The 14,772-nt window shown below is 34.5% G+C and overlaps 3 protein-coding genes across 3 annotated transcripts; all 3 read right to left on the bottom strand.

Moving 5' to 3' along the window:
• Nucleotides 1-243: 243 nt before the first annotated feature.
• LOC131661224 (heavy metal-associated isoprenylated plant protein 9-like) lies at nt 244-2,125 on the bottom strand. The gene is made up of 5 exons (XM_058930681.1): nt 1,795-2,125; nt 1,548-1,719; nt 1,277-1,449; nt 1,098-1,188; nt 244-829 (listed from the first exon to the last, which is right to left on the bottom strand). The coding sequence occupies exons 1-5, from the start codon at nt 1,813-1,815 to the stop codon at nt 435-437; spliced, it is 852 nt and encodes a 283-aa protein (XP_058786664.1). The 5' UTR covers nt 1,816-2,125; the 3' UTR covers nt 244-434.
• Nucleotides 2,126-4,053: 1,928 nt separating this feature from the next.
• Nucleotides 4,054-7,746, bottom strand: LOC131661223 (IAA-amino acid hydrolase ILR1-like 5). The gene is made up of 5 exons (XM_058930680.1): nt 7,164-7,746; nt 6,958-7,083; nt 4,862-5,176; nt 4,614-4,742; nt 4,054-4,448 (listed from the first exon to the last, which is right to left on the bottom strand). The coding sequence occupies exons 1-5, from the start codon at nt 7,494-7,496 to the stop codon at nt 4,080-4,082; spliced, it is 1,272 nt and encodes a 423-aa protein (XP_058786663.1). The 5' UTR covers nt 7,497-7,746; the 3' UTR covers nt 4,054-4,079.
• A 731-nt stretch (nt 7,747-8,477) lies between these two features.
• Nucleotides 8,478-11,510, bottom strand: LOC131661222 (NAC domain-containing protein 91-like). The gene is made up of 6 exons (XM_058930679.1): nt 11,058-11,510; nt 10,497-10,774; nt 10,102-10,395; nt 9,571-9,891; nt 9,045-9,440; nt 8,478-8,957 (listed from the first exon to the last, which is right to left on the bottom strand). Exons 1-6 carry the CDS (start codon nt 11,260-11,262, stop codon nt 8,709-8,711), a joined length of 1,743 nt encoding a protein of 580 aa, XP_058786662.1. The 5' UTR covers nt 11,263-11,510; the 3' UTR covers nt 8,478-8,708.
• Nucleotides 11,511-14,772: the final 3,262 nt, after the last annotated feature.

Here is a 14,772-nt window from a genome sequence, read left to right as displayed (position 1 = left end):
AACATTATAAGATTGGCTCAATCTGACAAGGTGAATTTGGTGTGTCACCATGACTTGTTATTAGCCTACATCAGAATCAGATGAATCAGACTTCATTCTATGGACCCCATCACCATGTGCAACTCAGACCCACCCACCTGATTTCCTTCCATGAATATGTCTATTTGTTCAATAATACTCAAGTAGCCTCTTTTCTCTCTTTACTTTTTGTTTTTCTCCTCTTTATATTATGCCATGCATTTGATTTACACATATAATAACCATCCTCAATTTATAGACTATAAAAACAATGTACTAAACATCAAATTCATTAATCAACAAGTGTCCAAACAATTTTAATATGTAGTAATATATCGTACATACATAAAAAGACTGAACGATATATCATAAATAATAACTAGTTTCATATTTGATAATGTGAACGTGATGAATTTTTATGAAATGCAACATGCATTTGGATTTTCATCACTGAATAGTTGAGGCGGTGGTGGCATTCGTTCAACCATATAGTATGGTTGGTAATAGTTATGGTACATCATCCTCTTCATGATCCCTTCCTCATCATCAACTCCGTTATCTACTTCTTTACTTTCATTCTTGTTATCTTCTTCACTAGCCTCTTCTTTCTTTTCTTCTGGTTTAGCTTCTTCTGCTTCAGCTGGTTTCTCTTCTTCTTTCTTTTCTGGTTCTGGTTCTGGTTCTGGCTGTGGAACTATTTTGGCTTGCTTTTTGGTTCGTCTATAGACATAATCCACTAAGTTGTTTGGATCCATGGTTCCTGTCACGGTAACCTTCCCTGTGCTAAGATCTGTCTCTACTTTTTGGACTCCTACATTGATTAACAATAACAAATACACATTCTTAACATCAAATGCATAACTAAACATCTGGAGCGTGAAAACAAATGGTGGATGGTCTGATAGCAGATACCAGACTCTAATACCATGTGATTGGCCTAACTCATCCTACTAAACCGCCTTATAGGGCGGAGATTGCCCCACTTATAAATACACGTTCATGTCATATTTGTCTAGGCCATATACTGTGTGACGTGAGACTCTTAACAAATTGTGCTAAAATAAGGAGATAAGTGTTACCTCTCATTTTGAGTATCTTTCCCTTGAGCTGCTCAGCACAGGCCTCACAGTGCATTTTAATATTAAGTTCCACAGTAACCGGTTCACTAACCTGGAACAGAAAACCAGTTAATTAATTATTCTTTAACTATCTAGATTAGAACTAATTTATCTTTTATGTTTGAAATCAGAAGTGATACCTGAGAAGTAACAACTTCTGGTATAGGTTCTCCTTCTGCTTCAGGCAATGGAGAAATAACTTTGGACATTCTCTTTGTTTTCTTTGTTATAATATTGCAGATTGCTTGAGGCTCCACTATTCCCTTTATCAATACTTCATTTTTAGCCATATCAATCACCACTCCCTCAACTCCTGTTAGATCATAAACACAAATGAAAATGACTCTCATGCATGACATGTGGATTAATTAAGTAATCAAAAGCAACAAGATGGATTATGAAAATAAGAACCTCTCATTTTCATAATATATTTCTCAATTTTCTTTGCACATCCCATACAATGCAAGTCTACAAACAACACACATGGAGGTGGTGGTTTAGGCTCTTTTTCCTCCTCCGGTTGCTCTTCTTTCTTCTCTTCTACCGGAGTTTCCTCTGGCTTCGACTCTTCTTTGGGTGGTTCCTACCCAAATCAAAGAAGAAAAATTATAGTCTGCTGTATTACCTCAATAATATGCAAGCAAAAATTAAGGCTTACCTGTTTCACTTCCTCGCCCATTTTCTATATGAATCAAACTAGTATTCTAAGTTATTTGAGGAGAAAAGAGGCCTAAGCATACAAGATGAAGAAAGCTAGTAAACAAGTATATAGAGAAGGCAGTTATGTCACAAGGAAAGTGTTTGTAGGAGTGTGGTTGATTAGCATATAAAGCTAAATTGTTATTGCACAACACATGTTGTGTTACTAAGAAACTCTTAGTTTAATATATCTTTTGGAATCCTTTTCAAACTTTAAGGTTGAAGGAAGAAAGGAGGGAAACAATAGAAGCATGGTTACTAGATTTATAGACAAAGAGAGGGATGTAAATGCTAGAAAGGTCATGTAAGAGAAGAGAGAGGAAATTAAAGAGAGGTTTGAAAATGATAATAGTGTCATTATCCACCGACTTGAGTAGATTTTTCATGACAAAGTGGTGAGGTGTCATTGAGTCACACATGCATGGCATGTGTGTAAAGTGTAGTTATTTTTATTATGACAACCTGGACAACTATGTAGTTTTGTGGATTACCTTACTACTTAGGTATGGATCTTTGATTTTTGTCCAACAAAAAAGGTATATGTGGGGGATCTTTGATGTGGACATCTTTGTGAGAATGCTTTTACCTATCTATGAACTATTCCTCCATTGTATGCTAACTAGTGTGATGGGTTTGGTTTGGTAAATTTCTTATTCAGTCATATATGAAAGCCAAAACCAGGACCTGTAATTTGATTCTGTCTAAACTGTAACTGATTGTTGTCAACAGTTTTGAAAAGCTTTTTGAGTTGTTTAATGCATTCTAGTACACCTGACGTGGAGGTGACTCAACCATCATGTAAAATGTGAGGGTAAAATGGGGTTGCTTTTAAGATGGAAAAGATAACTTATTAACTGATCCTATATGCGTGTGTGGTCCTTTTTTTTGTTAGTTTGGTTTGGTAAAAAAGAATTTGGACAGTTGCATTTGGAATGCAATCATACTCAACCATGTATTACCAATTTCTCGGTACAAAATGTGATGTATGATGAATTATACTTTTCTTCCAACTATAACTGTTGCATTTTCTTGTTAAGTGTTGAGAAATTCTCAAGCCTCAAGTTGGTTATGAATAGAATATGTAAAAAAAAGTCTCATAAAATTGAATAAAATAATTTGGAAGATATGTTGGGCCGGCCACAAGCCCAAAAAGAGGAGGTCTAGTCATCAGTTCAAAGTAATTTCACCAAGGCGTTGAAGGTACAGTGCAACATTGCTCTAAAGTCTCATTAGATCTACGCCATGGACTGCTGCCTACCGTTAGATAATTCCACCAAGGCGATGAAGGTACAATGCAACACTGCTCTGAAGTCTCATTAGATCCATGCTATGGACTAGTGTCTACTGTTAGATATCATCGGATGGCCTCCTGCATTCCACATTGAGAAGCAAGGGACGTCCATAATTGTCCCTCATATATGAGGCATCTCACGTAAGACTTGAGGTACTCTCTAAACGATAACTCACATTTACTCTTCATTCTTTTACTGACTTGTGCGTTAGAGTACTAACCTAGCAAATTCATCCTGCGCCGCTCCACCGAAGACCTGCTCGGCCGCATCAAGAATCTACTCCACTATTTCACCAAACATTTTTGGTTTTCCAATGAAAAAGAAGAGATGAACATAATATATTAATATTACATTGAAAATAACATTTATTTTGAAATTTTTTTAAATATGACATTTATCATGGAACATAACAAGTATTATTATTAAAACTCCTGGCTTACAACCATTTGCTCATCAGTGTCACACTGTCATGTGGGCATTGCTTTGTTGGGAGACACTCACATATTATTAAGCTTAAGAAACAACCACTAGATTCCATGTGTCCATTCTATTATTTACTTTAAGTTAGAAAGCTAAGCAAAATTATTCATAGGATCTGGCTGAAGGACACTTTCAACTTTCAATTCTAAAGAGATAATGGCCACCACGGAACTATAGACATCAGTTTTCTGTCGATATATGCAAACCATGCAATATTCTTGAGTTTTCCTTTTCCTATTTGTAGTGTGCACCATGTAAAATGTTGCTGTGAGTGTTTTTTATCAGTAAAATAGATTCTTCTGACTTCTATATTATTGAATTACACTTTAGCCAGTAGTAGTATCGTTTCAACTATTCTTGCAGAATAAGTAATCTACCAATCCCTGTCGTATGCGGAGAAAATACACTTTCCTTGTATATACAGAATCTTAAGTGCATACATGATATATCGGTAACGATAAAAAGGATTTTATTAAATACTATGCTCACTTAAATACAACTCAGCGACAGCGGTGTGCAGAGCTGCTCCAATTGAAAGAACTTCCTCATCGAGAAAGAAAAATGGAGAGTGTGGAGAGTGAACTGATCCTACTTTCTCATTTCTGATTCCAATGGAAAACAATGTTCCAGGAATCACTTCTTGATAAAACGCAAAATCTTCACCTGCCATCACCTTCTTTGCTTCATGGACATTGTCTGGACCAAGCAGAAGTCGGCCAACTCTATCGACATGTCGATGTAAGTCTTTGTCGTTGACAACAGCAGGATATGGCGTGTGGTCTTTTTCCATGAAAGCAACATATGCTTTACATCGATGTACACTTGCTTGTCCTTCAATAACCTGTAATTATTCAACAATATCCGCTATTAAAATACATGGAACAGATGTACATAAGCATTAAGTTTACTATTCAACCTTCTGTTACCATAGATGAAAACGCATGAACGCACAAAAAGAAGCACTAAAATTTAGACAGTAGAACAGAACAACTAAAGTTTACTATACCTCTTTTAATCTCTGTCTGAAGTGGTACATGCTTTCAGTTGTCTGGCTCCTTAGAGTACCTCCAAACTTCACATAGGATGGGATCACGTTTAACGCGTTCTCTCCTTTGACATACGTAATAGACAGCACCTAAGGCCAATATATCATGATGGTCAGATATCACCATGACATCAATTTTGGCATAGTTAAATCGATAATTAAATGGATAAATCGCAGTTAGTGAAAGTCAAGATCAGAGTGACACATACTTGACTGTGAAGAGGATCAATTTCCCTTGAGACAAGCTGTTGCAGGGCCAATATTGCAAATGATGTAGCCAGCACTGGATCTACAGTCATGTGCGGGAGTGCAGCGTGACCACCTACTCCTACAATTTTTGCCTCAAAGATACATCCAGCAGCTGTAAAAGGTCCTGCAATCGATGCTATGGCTCCAGTAGATGTCATAGCATCAATATGAAGAGCAAAAATTGCTTCGACGTCTTGAAGAACTCCTTCTTTTATCATTTGTGAGGCACCTTTAGCTCCCTCTTCAGCAGGTTGGAAAATAAGCCTCACAGTTCCCTTTAATATCAATAGCAAAGAGTATGGGTCAATCTTCAAACAACATATTTAACTTTTGAGGAGTTATGCAAGTGTTAGAATCAGAACATCAAACACCTTAATAGAAGAAAACATCTACTTGCATCTTTCGGAACCTGTGATTTGACACTAGGCAAAAGATAATTCAATTGTTAAAATAGTAATATCTATATTTAAGTGATTTATTTTATCCTAAAGGAACAAAGAGCTGAACAATTAGTGAGTTGGATTTGGTTGGGACATTGTTGGTTAATACACTTTGGACTTATGCAAATCTACTTTATCTGAACTTTTTACAATGGATGCAGTTCAAATATCACTAACTTTTTATGAAATTATGATGAGGTAATTAGCATAGTTAGAGAAAACCCAAACAAATAGTTTGTTAACTTACTTACAACAGTCAAGCCTTATCCCACTAGTGGGGTTGGCTATATGGATTAACTTTCGCCATAATGTTTTATTCAAGACCATACTTCTATCTAAATCGTTAATCTCGAGATCTTTCTTAATAACTAATTTTCAAAGTCTTCTTCTACCTCTAATTGTTTAACTTCTTTCTATTTGATTTACTCTTCTTACCACAGTACCTACAGGTCATCACTCTACATGCTCAAATCACCCGAGTCTATTTTTCACCATCTTTTCTACTATAGGTGTTACCCCCAACACCCTCTCTAACATTGTCATTTCTGATCTTATTCTTTCTAGTTTTACCATACATCCAACGCAATATCCTCATCTCAGCTACACTTTATTCTCGTGTTGATTCTTAACAGCCAAATATTATGTCCCATACAACATTGCATTGTTTACCACAGTCCAATAAAATTTTCTCTTCTGCCTTAGCAGTACCTTTGTGTCACATAAAACCCCTGCAATCCTCCTCCATTTCAGTCATCCAATTTGCATTCGATAGTTTACATTCCCTTCTATTTCTCCATGATTTTGTATTATGGACCCAGAATAATTAAACCGCGTGACTTGTGGATTATATGGTCTCCCACTTTCACCTCTAGGTTAGAAACGCTTCTATTTTTGAACTGACATTTCATATACTCTGTCTTACTTATGCAGTTATACTTAGGCAAAAGACATGCGTTTCTAAAGCTCGTCTCCAACCTCTCATTTAAATCCTTATTCAACTCTTCAAGTAGGACTATACCTTCTGCAGAAAGCATGCATCTCGGTACTTGCTCTTGAATGTGAGTACATCCAAAATTAACGTAAAAAAATAGGGGTTTAGGGTTGAACCTTGATGCAAACCTATTGTAATGGGAAAACCGTCTGGCTTTCCACCTTGTGTAATGGGAAAACCCTTCATATATATCTTGAATAGCTCGAATATATGCAATATGCAATGCTAACCCCTTTTTTCTCTAAGGTTTTTTACAAAATCTCTCTAAACACTCTATCATTCACCTTCTCCAAAGAAATAGCAACTCAAGAAAGGAAAACCGAACATATTAACTAATTAACCCCAGAGTTAAAGTTAACTAATTTAGAGAAAAATCAAACATAGTAACTCCATAGTTAGCCAATTCAGCTTTTGGGCAATATTCAGGAAAACACACAAAAAGGTTATTTATTGATCAATAAGCTGTAGAACATGAAACAAGTAGAGAATACCAAAAAGCTCTGAAAATTAAGGTCCTAAAGGGAAAGTCTAGTGATAAAACCAAGTTCTAAGAATCCAAAGTTTGACCTAATAATTGAAAACAAAAACATAAAAGAAGAGTAAAAGCAGATAATTTGAAAAGAACCTTAAGCTTATCTCTGCGCTGATTAAGCAACTTTGCAGCCCCAAGTAGCATAGTGGCATGAGCGTCATGTCCACAAGCATGCATTCTGCCATCAATCTTGCTCTTGTACTCCCACTCAACAAGCTCCTAAGCAAGCATCACCAACATCAAATCAAATATTCACTTATTAGAACCAAACACGCGCTATAAAGCTAAATTGGGGTAACCTGCAAGGGGAGTGCATCTATATCAGCACGAATAGCGATGATCGGAGAAGAACCAGAACCAATTTGTGCAACTACACCAGTTTTGGCTACTGGGTATGTATAAGGTATGCCAAGTTTGTCAAGTTCACTGCGGATAAGAGCACTTGTGTTGTGTTCTTGGAAAGCCAATTCTGGGTGTTGATGAATCTTCCTTCTCACTGAAACCAACCAATCCTTTTCCTTTTGGGCTGAATTTAGAATCTCTTGAGCATAAGCGTCATCTTCATCACCCTCACATCTCACCACAGTTGAAATGCACGACAGAAACACAACAAGAACATGAATGGCTGCCATCAATTGTTGTCTCTTCTCCCAACACTCAAACTTCTAAGCCACTCGTTGACCCTAGTTTACCATGGATTCTTGTTTTTTTTTTTTACAATGAAATATATCAGATGATACCGACAAAGATATTTTAAATTTTAACACAAATGATAACTAGTTTGAGCAAAATATTTAACCACACGTGCAGGCTCAAATAGTATTGGTGATTCTAAGGAGTTACTGGTAGTTATTTTGGTTTGGTGCAATGTTGTTTTTATTTTTGTTGAGTTGTAATTTTCGTTAGTTTGTTATATGTAGCATCCAAGACTGTATACTATAGAAGGTTAGATACTTTGATGTAAGAAGGAAAAACAGAATTTGTGTTCCACCATGGACATGGTAGGTTCTAAAATGGACATTAAAAAAAGTGTCATGCATCGGTACTATAATCACTTTTACAAATTATTAGTTAGTGTCCGCATTGGTCTTGTAAAATTATTAGTATAAGCATGTCAATGTCCAAGTCGGTGTTGTACAATTAAATTTAATATAATCACTTTTACAAATTATTAGTATGTCAATGTCCAACTCTTTAGTATAATCATTTTTACAAATTATTAGTATCTTTAGTATAATCACTTTTACAAATAATTAATAATGTCGACGTGTGACGTGTAAGTGTTATGTCCGGTGTCTGTCTCAGTGTCCCATGTCATGTCCGTGCTTCATAGATTATCATATGTTTCTGTGTCCCATGGCATGTCCGTGCTTCATAGATTATCATATGTTTTTCATAGCTGGAAGATTGGGTTATACCTACATTGCATTTGAATGTTCATTATTTAGGCGGATTTGACATCTTTATGTAAATTTTCAATCATCATCCAAGTTTTTAGTTTTAATGGACATCAGATGATTGGAAATTCACATTGCTTGTCGATGCTATATTTCGAATTGCAATTTTTATCCATCCATTGTATCAGAAATTTAAAAGGTGAAGATGGAAGAGAATTTAGAATGAAGAAACTGTTTAAGCTTAATATACAATAACAGAGTCTACACACTAGCCAACTGAGTGATAGTGGGCGATAACATATTATACACCAACTATATATATATATGCACACACGCATATATAATGTTATCAACGAACCTAAGAAAGTTATAAACCCTACATGCCTCCCCTCAACTGGTCCAAAAAAGAAACGGAGACAAATTACAAAGGAATGATCTGCAAGCAGTCTAAAATTTAATACATCCCCATATGTTAGTAAAAGCAACTAACGAAACCAGTACAGACACAGAAACTACAAAAACGGAAGACCACAAGGCGCAGTTGGAGGAAGTCTTCAATCTGACAGGCGCCCTTCCTAGCAATAAAGAAATCTTTCTAGTGATAACTGACTTGGATGCCTTCCTCTTTTTATACGTGTGATTAGTTCCCGTAGAACTTTCATCATCAGCAGCATGATTTTCTGCAGCTTTCTTCTCCTGCAAAATAGAAACAAACCTTACAACACATGCAGAGACAACCTCTTAGTCACCATGCAAGCAAAATATGAAAAAACTTTTTCCTACCACTGCAATGATTGGTTTTGAACTACGCTTCTCTTGTGTACTACTCCTGCTTGAGCCACGTCCCGCATTTGCCAAACGAATTCTCCTTTCAGCATTACCTTGATCCAAATTTGGCTTAAATTGTTCCTCTCGTGCTGGTCGGGCCCTTATGATGATTCCACTTTCACCACTTATAAATGTATTATTATAGTTTCTTGGTTGATCATAAGCATTGATGTTGTACACTTCACCAGAATTAACATCGGATGGAAAACTTGTCTGGAAATTGTTTTGTAATAATACAACATTGCTCTTCTGATCATCACCATTATAGTCAAAGGTGCGGCAAAACGATGGTGTTGTCGCAAAAGGAATCCTTCTGTCTATTACCTCGTGAGGATAAGCAGCTTGCGTACACTATAACCAAACATAAAATAAACTTTACATTATAACTTATAAGGGAGACACCACAAAATCATGTTTAATTATCATGGCAAAACCTGCTCGCATTGGCAGAACAGTAAATAGTGTTGAAGCTGTTACTTACAGTTATCATATTGGCAACTTCTGCGTCTGAGTCACTTCCTGAACCATTGTCCTTAACATTTAACAAGGGGGGGAAATTCTGCGGGTAACTACTAGACTCCTCACATGGAACTTGATCCCAATTAAGATTTGAATCTAAAAAGTCTGAAATATTTAATTCATTGGTACCGTATTGAAACCCACATTGACCGTCTGATTCACTGTTGGCTTGATAATCAAATTCAGGTGGCATGTGTGCCAAAACTGGGGAGAATAACCTGTCATCTAATAATAGACCATCTTTCGGGTTATAATATATGTCAAAGTTCAACGCATGATCTTCCTGCAAGAAATTCAAGTATAAAATCAGGGGAATGAGAATAGTGAAAGAAAGAAACCCATACACATAATAAATTGGCTCAGCTCTATAAATGTTATTATATGTTAAGTTGCTCCAACCCTCAATTTTAAGATAGGTGAGTTGATAAATTTGAACATAAACATATAACTATAAGTAGTGATAATATATTATAGCTCAGTTAATCAATCTAACCTCTGCAGCTAGTTTTTCAAACTGATTTTGGACATATCCATCACTATAGCAATCAACTGAGGTTTTAGCCTTGGATACTGTTTCACCAGAGATATCGGGGATAACAGCCAGCTGCATATCGTCCTCTGTGATCAGTGATGTGGATGCCGTAATAGGAGCTGGATCAGATTGTATTTCTTCTGGAGAGTAATTGGCAGCAATAGGAGCTGAATTAGTCTGCTCCACTTCACCACAGTTCGATACTTCAATGCTCTCATCGTTTTTCTTAAACAATCGACAGAGAACATATGGACTCTGATACAAGTAAAAAAAATCAATTAGTAATCGTTATCATATTCATAGTATTCATACACTAATCCTTTAGCTAGCTGTAAAAATAAGAGAATAGAACGAACCTGCCCTGGGTTGGTACCATCAAGCTCCTGCAAGGTGGGACGATACTCATGCATAACCCAATTAGTCCTCTTTCCTTTAGGTGCACGGCCGCTATAGAAAACTAAAGTCTTCTTCATTCCAATCAAGAGGGTTCCAGACTTGATTCTCCGATCCTTGCCGGTTGCCTTCCAATATCCATGAGTTGTTGCTCTGTTCAATCTATGTCCATTAGGATACTTTCGATCCTGTGGACAGAAGAAGAACCACTCTGGATCCTTGTTTCGTATCACTGACAAATCTACAACATACACCAACAGATAAAAAAATCAGCCAAAAAAAAAAACAATTGAACACATCTATTTGTTACTCAAATCATTAAAAGCTAATAGTATAAGTGCATATCATATAAGTGCTTATGTATAAGCTATTCCTACAAAATAAAGTCAAATTATTCACATATAATCTATAAGTTGTTTTTATAAGGTCTAAATAAGAGCTTATGAAAATAAGCTAAAAAGAAGATAATTCAACTTTACCAAATCAAGAGAAGACTATGAGTGTAAAAAAGAAAAGAAAAATACCAGGCATATCCCAGGGTTCCCATTTGCAGACATCAATTTCTCGGATAACCCAAACCTCATCACCATTTCCGTTGATCTTCGAACGTAGATAGTAATCGATAAGCTCCTCATCAGTAGGTCTGAATCGGAACCCTAACGGTAAGGAATTCAGCGATAACACCGCCGTACCATCATCGAGCGACGGACAACAGGCCAGAGAACCCATAACATAAAATTAAATTAAAAATAAAAAAAGAGAAAGTTCGAATGGATCCGGGAAGAAGTATTATAAAAAAATGAAAGCGATTCAGAAACTAAGAATCAATGGAATAATTCTTCAAAGGATGTGGATGTGATGTTCCATAGCTTTTTAATATTTATGATTTATGAAATGAAGGAAGACAGGAGAAAGTTAGTTTCAGTGTAAGATAGTGTTTTTGTGTGTTGTGCTGTGTAGTGGTGTTGTTACGTAACGTAGGAGAGAAAGCGCGTTTAAATCTATCGTATATCCCGTGTACGATTTTTCACCCTTGCTTTACGATGAAACTACTGAAATGCCACTGTGTATCCTTGTTATCGGAAGCGTTGAGGGGAAGGAAACGGGAGGGGTAAAAATGGGAATGTAAAGTATGGGACGGTTGGTCAGAAGAAGTGTGTATGAGGGAAAAAAGGACATGTTGTTCGGCGAATGAAAGTGCGTCACGTGGCATTGGATTTGCACTATGGAGCCTCGTTTTACTTGGTGATTAAGAAAACTATGCTCGACAAGTCGACAACCAGTGTATGTATTGTTTTTAATTTTTATTTTAATGTTAATTATAAAAATAGTTTAATGTACTTAACTGATGTCTCATTGTAAATATCAATATCTATGTATATTTTTAATAATATGAGATGATTTAAAGTTGTTAACGACTATAAAATATTTATTTTAAAAATGTAACAATATGAAATCATGTGTTTGTGGCTTCTATTTTTAAATTTCCATAAATATAACAGGCAATATAATTTATTTACACATTTTTTTCAAAGTTCAATCATATATATTATTTCCTCCTACTCACAAAATTTGTATTATTTATATTTTTTCTATTTTTAAATAAATATATGTTTATTGCATCAATATAATATTTTTTTATTATTTTTTTTTTTGGTAAGAAGGAGGGCCAAAGCCCAATAAGAAAAAACAAACTACAACTCAACCACTCTAACAGTAGAACGACTCCTGGAGTTTTCTTGAATCTGATTTTTTATTAACTTTTACTCTTTTTAATTCCTTCAATTATTATAATTAATAAAAATATTTTAGTAATTAATATTAAATTTATCATTAAAATCAACACTTTTTTTTTAAACCGTACATAATTTAAATAAAACACTTATTATAAAACAAAGAAAGTACAGTCTAAATATTTGTACAAAAATTATTTAAAATAATGCTACAACAAAGAAATAGGATAACTTGTTGATTTACACATTTGTTCAATTATGCATGTTATATTCAAAATATTTATAGAAATATTATTTTAAGAGAGTTTAATGGATATGCACCAAATAATTTAAAATAGTTTTATTCTAGACTGGGTCAAGATTCAGTCCAATCTACTTTCGGCCCAATTGGACTGAAAAGCCCAAAATGTCTCTAAATCCTGGAGGAGCAAACACGTGCTCGGCTCCTCGCAAGCACAATAGCGTTGGAGCACTACAGCGCGTGCTCGACATATGATGCTCCCCGCGAGCGTCCCATCTGACGAGGACTTCCCTCCTCGTCCAGACTCAGGCTTACCAGGCTCGCTCCTCGCGTGCGTCCCTTTCGTCGAGGGCTCTCTTCCTCGTGGCCGTATGACGAGGACCCTCCTCCTCGTAGGGTCACTTCACATCCAACCCTTTGAATAATACGGAGTCCGCGTAGTCCTTGAAAGACCACGTTTCCCTTAAACTTCGGAGTGGTTAACCAGGACGGAGACCACGTACTGGTCTCCGATATTTCCGCCTGGAATCCTGGCAGTCTCCTAACTGGGTCTGGGCATCTAGTCAAGTAGCGAGATCTTGGCCCAACGTTGGGGCTATAAATACCCTATTTCACTGGAGGGTCGGGTATTCACTCTCTATCATTTACCTTGTACTTGCGCTATATTTATCCTCTTCCTACTTTAGCATCGAAGTACCTTGCAGGTACACCCCCTTTCCAGTCTTCAAGCTTCAAGGTTGTTGCAGATCACGAAGATCCGTTTGATCAAGTAAGATCAAATTTAATAATGTTGTTCAATAAAAAATTATCCGTCAAGTTATACTATTAATTTTAAAATATTATGATAATTTGATAGAATACATCGTGCATATTAAATGAAAGTATAAAATATATTATATTATTAGTATATCTTCTATTTTTTATTTAAATTTATATATATATATATATATATATATATATAAATAAATAAATAAATATATATATATATATATATATATATATATATATATATATATATATATATATATATATATATATATATATATATATATATATTACAAAAATGAAAAATTTATCAAGTTTTTTGTGTCAAAACTTAGCAATTAATATTTAATATTTAGAATCCTTTTTTACATTTTCATATTTTATTCAACTTTAAACTTTAAATAATAATATTTGTTATCTTCTAATATTTTAAAAATAAATTTTTTAGATTACTTTACACTTGTTATATTTGATTTTTAAAGGCTATTATTATCTTGTTAGATTTTTTATTATTATTATTATTATTATTATTATTATTATTATTATTATTATTATTATTATTATTATTATTATTTTTTATTTGAAACAAAAAATATTATTATAAATTAACAATTATGAATAGACAGTATAAAACCTTTTTTATACATATATTCAATACAATTATATTATAAAATTAATATATATATATATATATATATATATATATATATATATATATATATATATATATATATATATATATATATATATATAATATTTTAATTTCATCTCATTAAATTCACATATAAAAAAAGTTTCACACAGTAAATATTGATATTATACAACGCACAATTGTGATAATTTTTAATAGTAATTTTTTGTGCAAAATATTATTTAAGAACCCATAAACAAATATAGAAAAAATCCGACAATAATCTCTAAAAATTTTAAGAAATAACATCTTAGTGTTATCATTAATTAATGTTAGATCCATGATTTTAGGGTTGGCATAAATTTTGTTAAAAATAATATGGTTATTATCTGATGAGTAAAATGTTGTAACATCTTGACCAACTGTCATGACAGATTCTGCTGTCATGTGTTTTGACAAATGTTATGCAGATATTGTGACATGTTATACCAGAACATCATGATAGTACAACTGTAATACAGTGAACTGAATTTTTAATCGAAATGTTGCGGTAAGCAAGAGTCGCCACCGACTTTTATTTTATCCAATCGGAAAGGCAAAAAGAACAGGAAAGACCTTTGAAAGATTTTGAGTTCGGGGGGTAGGTTATACAAAGGGAAGGTGTAAGGCACCCTTTGCATCCATGGTTATCCATGGGATCTTAATTGCTTAGCTCACTTGTTTGTTTTGAAAAGTTTGAAGTGTCGTGTTTGAATAGTAAAAAGATTTCGTTTAGGACTTTAGCTTGTAAATAAGCGTAGCCTTATTTTGAAAGCATTTGAAAGGAGGTGTGAAAAGTATTTTGAAAATTTGATTTGAATATGAGCAAG

Source organism: Vicia villosa, linkage group LG3 (genome assembly GCF_029867415.1).
Source record: "Vicia villosa cultivar HV-30 ecotype Madison, WI linkage group LG3, Vvil1.0, whole genome shotgun sequence".
NCBI lineage: Eukaryota > Viridiplantae > Streptophyta > Magnoliopsida > Fabales > Fabaceae > Vicia > Vicia villosa.
This window is presented reverse-complemented; position numbering and strand designations above follow the sequence as displayed.

Bases quoted from the DNA above. Each gene is read 5' to 3' on its own strand.
- LOC131661224 (XM_058930681.1), bottom strand. From the start codon at position 1,815: ATGGGCGAGGAAGTGAAACAG. The intron at 1,720-1,794 runs GTAAGCCTTAAT...TGATTTGGGTAG, and splicing joins TGGGCGAGGAAGTGAAACAG to GAACCACCCAAAGAAGAGTC. The intron at 1,189-1,276 runs GTATCACTTCTG...TTTCTGTTCCAG, and splicing joins CAGAAGTTGTTACTTCTCAG to GTTAGTGAACCGGTTACTGT.
- LOC131661223 (XM_058930680.1), bottom strand. From the start codon at position 7,496: ATGGCAGCCATTCATGTTCTTGTTGTGTTTCTGTCGTGCATTTCAACT. The intron at 7,084-7,163 runs GTTACCCCAATT...ATGCTTGCTTAG, and splicing joins TAGATGCACTCCCCTTGCAG to GAGCTTGTTGAGTGGGAGTA. The intron at 5,177-6,957 runs GTTCTTTTCAAA...TTGATATTAAAG, and splicing joins AGCGCAGAGATAAGCTTAAG to GGAACTGTGAGGCTTATTTT.
- LOC131661222 (XM_058930679.1), bottom strand. From the start codon at position 11,262: ATGGGTTCTCTGGCCTGTTGTCCGTCGCTCGATGATGGTACGGCGGTG. The intron at 9,441-9,570 runs GTAAGTAACAGC...GTTTGGTTATAG, and splicing joins AAGTTGCCAATATGATAACT to TGTACGCAAGCTGCTTATCC. The intron at 8,958-9,044 runs GTAGGAAAAAGT...TCTATTTTGCAG, and splicing joins CAAAACCAATCATTGCAGTG to GAGAAGAAAGCTGCAGAAAA.